Source organism: Nicotiana sylvestris, chromosome 5 (assembly GCF_000393655.2).
Source record: "Nicotiana sylvestris chromosome 5, ASM39365v2, whole genome shotgun sequence".
Lineage (NCBI taxonomy): Eukaryota > Viridiplantae > Streptophyta > Magnoliopsida > Solanales > Solanaceae > Nicotiana > Nicotiana sylvestris.
Window position 1 is genome coordinate 159,734,361 of NC_091061.1, and position 8,791 is coordinate 159,743,151.

The following is an 8,791-nucleotide window of genomic DNA, read 5'->3' on the forward strand; positions in this document are numbered from 1 at the left end:
GTAAAAGGCAAGCATGCTGCTGTCATATTGATAAACACCATCATTTGATCAATGTTTAAGCTGTTAAAGCTTACTCCACAAATGAAGAGATGACAAAAAAATATTTAGGGGAAAGATCACTTTTAGCCTGCGGCAGAAACTATTTACATCGAGTAACCACAAAAGTGTATAAAATTTATACAAAAATATACATTTTTCGGCTATTATGTAAGAGTGGCTATAAAGTGTCATTTTGCCAAATATTTTTATAGTACGAATTAAGAACGCAAATCCCTCTCATTTCATTAATTTGGACATATGAAACTGCTTAGACTTCAAGAACTAACACAGTTATGCGCATTCAGAAGCATCAGTTGTTTACATCAAACACTCAGCACTGAAGTAAGTGCTAGAAAACATCAGGCTAAAATATAAAGGGAAGAGAACTCAACATTGAAAAACAAGTCATCTCAATGATGACCTCCTAAACTAAATCGATAGTACATTTTACTAATTAGAGCATGGCGTTCAGCATTTCGTTCCAGGTATCAGGTACTCCGGGAAGACACCAATGGCTACAATCAGATTTATAGTCTCCTAAGTGCTGCTTACCCGTTTGGCTTACGAACTTACTATAAACAGAAGGATGCCCGTCTCTACGAAGAGCTGTCATTGTCGTTATATCCTGGAAAGATACCGGAAAACTCATCCTTCTTAGCACTTCTTTTAGCACCAACAGTGGTTCCGGAACATGAGGGTGACTAAAGAATTCCAATGGCTCCCTCTGATTAAAGCATTTCCATCCATTTTCCCTAACAAATCATAGTGCAACAACAACAACTAAACCTCAGTCTCAAGCAAATAGGGGTCGACTATATGAATTCTCACTGACCATGTCTTGCTCAATTTAAGTTCATCTCAGACCAATATTATACGAATCATAATAAAATATCTGAAATCAAACATTTTTCTCACACATTCTATGAACGGGATATATAGAGAACTGCATATTTTGCGGAAATGTGGTAATCAAGATGAGTACCTGTTATGTCGAGGCGACATGCTTCGGAAGAAAACTCGAGTTTTTCGAGGATCAAGATTCAAGTCTACCCATTTAGCCCATGTCATTAGTCCTTTCTCATAGGCAACCATTGGGTTCATGTTTCTATAGAAACTGTTTCCTTCCATTACTAAGTCCCACCTGAGTTTCAATTAAATGGTTCAATAAAACTATGTTAATGACCTCATAGCATTGCATTAAAGAAATTGCCTTCATATTCAAGAATCATAAAGGACAGTCCGGTGCACTAAGCTCCCTCTATGCGGGATCCGGGGAAGGGCCGGACCACATGGGTCTATTGTACGCAACCTTACCCTACATTTCTGCAAGAGGCTGTTTCCACGGCTCGAACCCGTGGTCTCCTGGTCACATGACAGCAACTTTATCAGTTACGCCAAGTCTCCCCTTCTCATAAGTGAGAATCATAAGCGAGGAGAAAGGGTAAAAAAGAAAGTGAAATATATCTTACGAACTATATTTATCGGAGTGAGTCCACCAATGAGCTGAATCAAAAACAAGAACATCAGCTCCTCTCCAATACTTTGCATTCTCTTCAATCATGTCCAAATGCAATATTCTCTTGTTTTCTGGTCCTTTTTTCAATTCAACCAGAAAAGGTGCCCAGCAGAATTCTATTGTTGTCTCAAAATCCTTAAAAAGATCAATCAACCATCAGTTAACTAGTTTTGAATTTTTAGTACCACGTTTTATATCAATTCCAGTTATAATAATAACGAAAGAGTTTAACTTCTGTACACTGACTGACGGATAACTAGAAGTAAATTCTCGTAATAAGCGAAACAAGATTCTAACACTTTCTCACCATAGCATGGAAGGCCATAGTAGGACCAACATAGGTTACTGTTTTTCTAGCCATAGGGATAACAGATTGAACTAAACAAACAAGAGACTCCCATTGATTCCTCACTATTGAATCTCCCACAAGCATTATTCTCTTCTTCCTCATCCTTCCAAGAAATTCCAATGCATTAAACCTACATTCAACCAAGAAAGTTAGGCCATCATATGAATATTTCCAACAATTCAACCAACAAAAGAGAAAGGTCATAAACACCAAAATATCTTAACTTTTTGCTCTACTTTGGGGCATTCATACCCTTATCGTTTGCAAATTATCTCGTATTTGACCTTGATTTTAACAAAGCTCCAGCATAGGGTGAATTTTACATGACAAAAATAATTCGAGTAAAATGTTCAAATTTAGCCATCTACTTTCAAATATGGTTTACAATTACCTCCTGTTATACTTTTGGATTGAGCTCTGTAAGAATCAAGAATAAATACTAGACGATTTGCTAAAGGCATATGAGTGGCCAGCATATAATAAAGGGCAGTCCAGTGCACTAACCTCCCGCTATGCGCGAGGTCCGAGAAAGGGCCGGACCACAAGGGTCTATTGTACGTAGGCTTACTCTGCATTTCTGTAAGAAGTTATTTACACGGCTCGAACCCGTGCTGGTTATATAACAACAACTTTACCCGTTACACCATGACTCCTCTTATGTGGCCAACATATAATGGTTAGTAAAATTTAGATATTTTGTATAGTACATGGACAATTTTTACCCTTATACCAACAACAACAATGAAATCTAACGTAATCTCACAGGTGGGGTCTGAGGAGGGTAGTATATATGCAGACCTTACTTACTCCTGCGTTGAAAAGATAGATAGCCATGCTTCCGATAGACCCTCGGCCAAAAAAAACCCTAAAAGAACAAGACATTATAACTTCAATTACCTAGGAATTTCACAACCATGAGGTTTCCACCTCCATTTTTCATAGTCAGAATCAGGACGGCCATTCTTGGTACAAGTTACAGCAGTACTAAGATACGGGCAGCTAGAATCATAAAGAGGGTAAGATTGATCATAAACCCATTTTCCAGAAGTTAAATCACATCTTCTCATAGCAGAATGCTGGTTATGAAACATAGAAATTTCATCATCTCTGTCATCTAACCATGTTAGTTCCTCCAACTCATACTGTGATAAACTCCCAGAAATGAAGCTGAAAACAATAAAGAATAACAAAAATGACTTATTCTTTGCCATTAATTGCAGCAAAATGAGAAAGCATGCAACTCAAATGTGGGATTTTTGGAGTGATGTTAATTAGTAAAGAGGGGTTGTGTTGTCTATATGGAGGTTTAGCTTTCTTGAAAGTTGACAAAATGTGTTGTATTTTCGCCATGACTGGCGGGGGAATGGGCCATGTGCCATGTGGTAATCAACCTTTTTTTTACTCACTATAGTAGAATTACTCATTACCATTGTTTCTAGTTTCTAGTGAGTAGGAGAGTAGTTAACATGTCAAAATTCAAATCATCAATGTTTGTCCAATGTCCATAATGTGTTCTGTTTTTTCTTATCTTTTTAGTCTCACTTTATTACCTAGGAATCAAGGCAGATCTATCAAAAGATAGAAAATAATGGAAATTGAAAATTCTTATAGATAAAACCAACTTGAATACTAGTGCTTACTAGCATAGGAGGACCTATGTGTAACACTGAGAGGTGATCGGGCATGTAAACTTTGACAGAAGTTTTGTACTTTCTCTGTCTCAATTTATGTAAATGTGTTTGATTGGGCATGGAGTTTAAAAAATAAATAAAACTTTTTAAAACTTGTGGTCTAAGACAAATCATAAAAATTTGTGTGGCTAGAAATTATTACATTAAGGGTAAAAAAATAATTTAAAGTTGAATTGTTACTTAATATCGAAAGGAATCATTCTTATTGAGACTAATGAAAAAGTAAAGAATGTCATATAATTTGAGAAAAAAGGAGTATATGTATATGCATATACCTTAAAAATGATTAATCCAAATAATTTGGCACCCTTAATAGAATACTGGTGCCCCGATCGCATTAAAATCCTAGATTCACCTCTGCTTACTAGAAGAATTAGTATATATATATATAACCAGTAGTGTATATTAGGGAACCTGTACTCTTATCTTTTAGTACGGTTATTGAATATTATAGACTCAAATAGAGCATTTATGATATCAAAAATTCATAAAGTCAATCTCAACTAAGGTTGTTAAACTTTTATATGGTGATACTGTAAAAAAAAAAGAATTATACTATCAGATCAGTAAAAATATAATTACAAGTAATCATCCATTATAAGTAAGAATAATGACTTAATATAAAGCAAGTAACTTGTTATAACGTATTAAAGTATTTTGGTAGTGTAAAAATTCAGTACTCTTTTGGATGGGGGTGTTGGCCACTTTGAAAGGGCATAATGAAAAAGTAAAAGGGGGGATTATTAGCAGAGAGGGTTTGATTACACCGTAATTTAGGGGTTGTTGACCAATTACCATTGTTATTGCTTGCCTTTTCTTTTCTTTATCTTTTATGTTCTTCTCCTTTTTGCTTTTCTTGACATTCCCTTTCGTCAAAACCAATAAGTAATAGCATCAGTTTAAAATTTTCAACAGTTTATGGCTCAATCAGTTAAGTAAAAGGTTCGGAACCCCCTGATTCAAGGCAAGAGCTTTAAGTGGCTAATTAGAATAAGAATGCTTAAAATGACAGTAATTCATAGGCCACTTTAACTTCTACTTTATTACAATCCAGAAAAGTATGCGAATGGGTAAACTTCCATCAACAACTTAACAAATATATAGAGTAAATATACCATCAACTCTATTAACCCGATAGAAAAAATTCCTGAAGAGCAAAATTATAACAATCGGGTAGACTTCGATGAAAGTTATGGTAAAGTAATAATAGCATCAACTACCAATTTGGTAAAGAAATCCTGAAAAGCAAAAGTATGACAATCACGTAGATTTTGATAAACAATTTAATGGGATATGCGGATTCGGGGACTATTTCTTAAATATCATCAAACAAGCAAGTGAAGCACTTGCTTTAATTTAGGTCCAAAATTTTTTAAGCCTCAGAAACTACTACAACATATGCGGAGTATAATATTTTTAAATACTTTAAGTATTTTTATCAATAATTTAGTCCTTTTTTTATATAATTAACTTTCCTTTGTATTAATCACCAAAGCAAAATGTACAAAACCATAGCCATGCTAACTCAGCTAACTATTTAAAACATAAACAAAGATACTAATTAAACTAGACCCTGAGTACAAAACAACTAATCTATTTCTAATTATCAAGCCAAATGTTGCATGCATAGGCTATGTCTCGTACCAGTACATCACTTTCTCTATATCTCTGTTCAAAGATATAGAGTCCAAGCTGCATGAGTAACCTTAGCATATATATATCATTTTGAAAACACTTGCCTTCTGTGACTTCCCTTTTTCCTTGTTTAATTGCCCACTGCAGATGTTGATCCCATCACGTGGTGGGCATATACGAACTTTGTATCCAACGCATGATTTTCTTCCACAATTCAACCATGAAAGGGCAAGTGACAACGAGATGTTGTATTATTATTGTACTCCTTAGTAAATGCTCATACACTTGTGACACCGGGTTTTGAGATATTCTAGTTGATGCTTACGGGTTTGCATATTATTATCACCTTTTATTTTTATGCATTACTAATTATGTATGTACCTGTGATTTTAAAGGTATAAATTTCCTTACTTAATAAAATTTATGATTTCGAAAGTAATAAAATGAACAATTAATGTGATAGTTTACCATTGGCTTGCCTAGCGGCGACGCTGGGTGCCATCACGGCCTAAAGTGGGTTTTGGGACGTAACACCGAGGCATAGGCATATGTTGTAGTTGTTGGTGCTTGATGCAGTAGGCATCGATCCACCTATTCCATAACTTGTCCTGTTTATGAGCTAGATCCCAACAAGCTTTAGCAATAGCAGCTTTATTCCACAGAGGCAAGTTAATTAGGTTGAGTCCACCAGCAGACCTAGGGACACAGATCTTATCCCATGCTATTAGAGACTTCTTGGTTATGGTATTGGTTCCAGACCATATGTAGCTTCTGCATAGTGCCTCTATCAGTTTCAGTATAAACAACTAAGCCCAATATGCTTGTATACCAAAAATTAATGATTGAACCAGTTGCACATGCATGACCAGCATATGATAGCTTCTTAGTAGTCCATGAAATCCTAGATGTGATCTTCTTTATCAATGGTTGCCACTATATGAAAGATATTTTTTTAGTGGATAAGGGGATGCTTAGGTATTTGAAGGGTAGAGTACCACTCACAAAACCCAGGTGTAACAATATCTTATCCTTCTCACTTTGATTCACACCACCAAAATACACTGAGCTTTTCCCTAGGTTGGCCTGTAAGCCTGATGCTTGAGAGAATTCAGTAAAGCATCTATAGCGTGCAAACACAGAAGATATATTGTCCTTAGCAAATAGCAGTATATCCTCAACAAAGCTAATATGTGTGATACCAAGTTTACCACACCTAGGATGGTATTGGAATTCAGGTTCCTATTTCAGTCCATGCAATGTCCTGCTCAAATATTCCATTGATTATGCTAGCTCATATTCTCTCGAATACGCTAGCTCACACTTTTTCACCGCTCACTATGACCACGTCAAAGCTTCGTTATCTCTAATCCTACTTTTAAACCCTGTCGTATTGATCTCTCATCTACAATAGGAGTGACGTTGTTCAACAACCACCTAAATATGTAGTCTTTTCAAGTAATACATAATATATAGGCACCGTTAATCGAGAGCTCTTCAATTAACTATTACAAGCACGTAGTTGAACAAATAGAAAAATTCAAAGGCTCAATTATATCAAAAAGAATTCATCCTACAAAAGGTTCCGTCAAAACCCTAGATAACAAATTAGCTATTCATAATAGTATGCAAAACTACAATACTAGAATTCATAACCAATAATGAAAATAGGAAGAAGAAAGTGAAAAACTCATAGAAGAATTCTTCGCTTTGCTTCTTGTGTGTTCTTGCCTCCTTAGATCGAATCTCCCCTCCTTAGGTCGAATCCCCCTCCTTAGGTCGAATTTCCCTAGGTCGAATCTTCTCCCTTCGGTCGAATCCTCCTTAGGTTGAATTGCCCTAGGTCGAATCTCATCCCTAGGTGAGTTTAAAGACTATTTATAAGGGGCAGGGTTAGCATGGGGCGAAATAATACAAGCCAACTTTGAAACAGACATTTAAGGTTAGCTCGTTCACTCTCTCGTGCGCACGCAAGAGTGAACGAGCGAAGTACTTCTCTTTTTCTTTGCCTCCCAAATCTCTTGTGCACTTCCACGCCTTTTTAGCTTAATTCGCTGTTTTTTTTTTCAAGATTTCCTCAGCTAGCTCGTTCACTCTCTCGTGTGCACTCGAGCATGAACGAGCAAAGTTCTTCTTTTATCTCTTGGTCCCGATTCTACTTCTTTTGCTCATCTTTCGTCCAACTTGCTCCTACACATAAGAATGCACATAATAAGCATAATTCGCTACAAAAACTCATGTAACCTCCACATTCACATAAGTTATGAGATGAAAATACGCCGCAAAAATATGCATTTTTAGTCGTTTATCGTCAGGATCACCTTGTCGAAGGCCTTAAGCAGCATTGAAGGGCTCTGTGGTCTCCCCATTAACAAGTATGGTGTAATTGACAGTCTTGATGCATTCCATGATCCATGATGGATCATCCATCTGATGAATCTGTCAGGAAAACCTAGTTCCTACATAACTTGTTGCAAGAAAATCCATTCCACTGAATCATAAGCTTTCTGGATCAGTCTTTTATCATGCATCTGGGAGATATCTGAGCTCTTGTGTAGGATTTGACCAGCTTATGAGCTAGGATGATTTTATCAGAAACCTTTCTACCAGGAATGAAGTCTGCTTGAGCCTCACAAATGATGGAAGACGTGACTTTTTGTAATCTTTGAGGCCAGAATCTTGGAGATCCTCTTATATAGAATTGAACAACAGGCTATTGGCATGTAATCTTTGATTGTGTTAGGCTTCTCCATCTTAGGTACCAATGTAACAGTAGTATAGTTGATAGCCTTGTAGAGCTTCCCAGTGGCAAAAAATTCTTACAGCTTCTATGATCTGTATATCGATAATGTTCCAGACTTTCTTAAAGAAAACTGCATTGAATCCATCAATGCCTGGTGCTTTATCGTCGCCAATTGCTTTTAGACTCTCAAGGATATCTTGGTTTGTTACTTCTGCACACAAGTCCAGCCTGTGTTGGTGAGATAGTATAGGACCATTCTTCATATATGTTCTATTGATGGCAGGTAATGAAGCTGCAGCTATTTCCATTAGGCTTTTGTAGAAGTCAACAACTTCCCTTTTAATACAATTAGAATCAGTTAGCTTGTCTCCTAGAAGAGTTGTGATTTCTGTGATTTGCTTCCTTTGAGCTCTATTTTTCATTACTGTTGTGAAATACTTAGTGTTAGGCTCCCCCAATTTTATCCACTTTGCCCTTGCTTTCTGTTGCAGTACACTTTCCTCAATTAGAGACCATTTCTCCAGGTTAAGCAACACTTCTTTCTCCATATCAAGTAAGGTTTTAGTATATCTTTGTGAGAGTTTCTCTTGTATTTCACTGAGTTTACGTCTAGCCTTCTCAATTTTCTGAGTTATACCCCTAAACTCCATAGAATTCAAGTTTTTCAAAGCAGGTTTCAAGGCCTTCAATCTTGCCCAAACTGATTTCAAACTACCAGGTGAGCTATATGAACTCCAAATCCTAGTGACAATTGGAATGAAGGATTCATGATCTGCCCGTACATTAAAAAATCTAAAGAGAACTTTACTTTTCCATGTGGA

General features: G+C 36.4%; 1 protein-coding gene across 1 annotated transcript; it reads right to left on the reverse strand.

The window, feature by feature from the left end:
* Positions 1-257: 257 nt before the first annotated feature.
* Positions 258-3,200, reverse strand: LOC104249021 (protein trichome birefringence-like 36). The gene is made up of 5 exons (XM_009805388.2): positions 2,802-3,200; positions 1,863-2,034; positions 1,509-1,690; positions 1,022-1,180; positions 258-791 (listed from the first exon to the last, which is right to left on the reverse strand). Exons 1-5 carry the CDS (start codon positions 3,113-3,115, stop codon positions 494-496), a joined length of 1,125 nt encoding a protein of 374 aa, XP_009803690.1. The 5' UTR covers positions 3,116-3,200; the 3' UTR covers positions 258-493.
* Between the last annotated feature and the right edge of the window lie 5,591 nt (positions 3,201-8,791).

Excerpts from the sequence above, each read along its gene's own strand:
- LOC104249021 (XM_009805388.2), bottom strand. The coding sequence starts at position 3,115 with ATGGCAAAGAATAAGTCATTTTTGTTATTCTTTATTGTTTTCAGCTTC. Across the intron at positions 2,035-2,801 it reads CATGGTTGTGAAATTCCTAG|GTTTAATGCATTGGAATTTC; the intron begins GTAATTGAAGTT and ends GGTTGAATGTAG. Across the intron at positions 792-1,021 it reads ATGTCGCCTCGACATAACAG|GGAAAATGGATGGAAATGCT; the intron begins GTACTCATCTTG and ends ATGATTTGTTAG.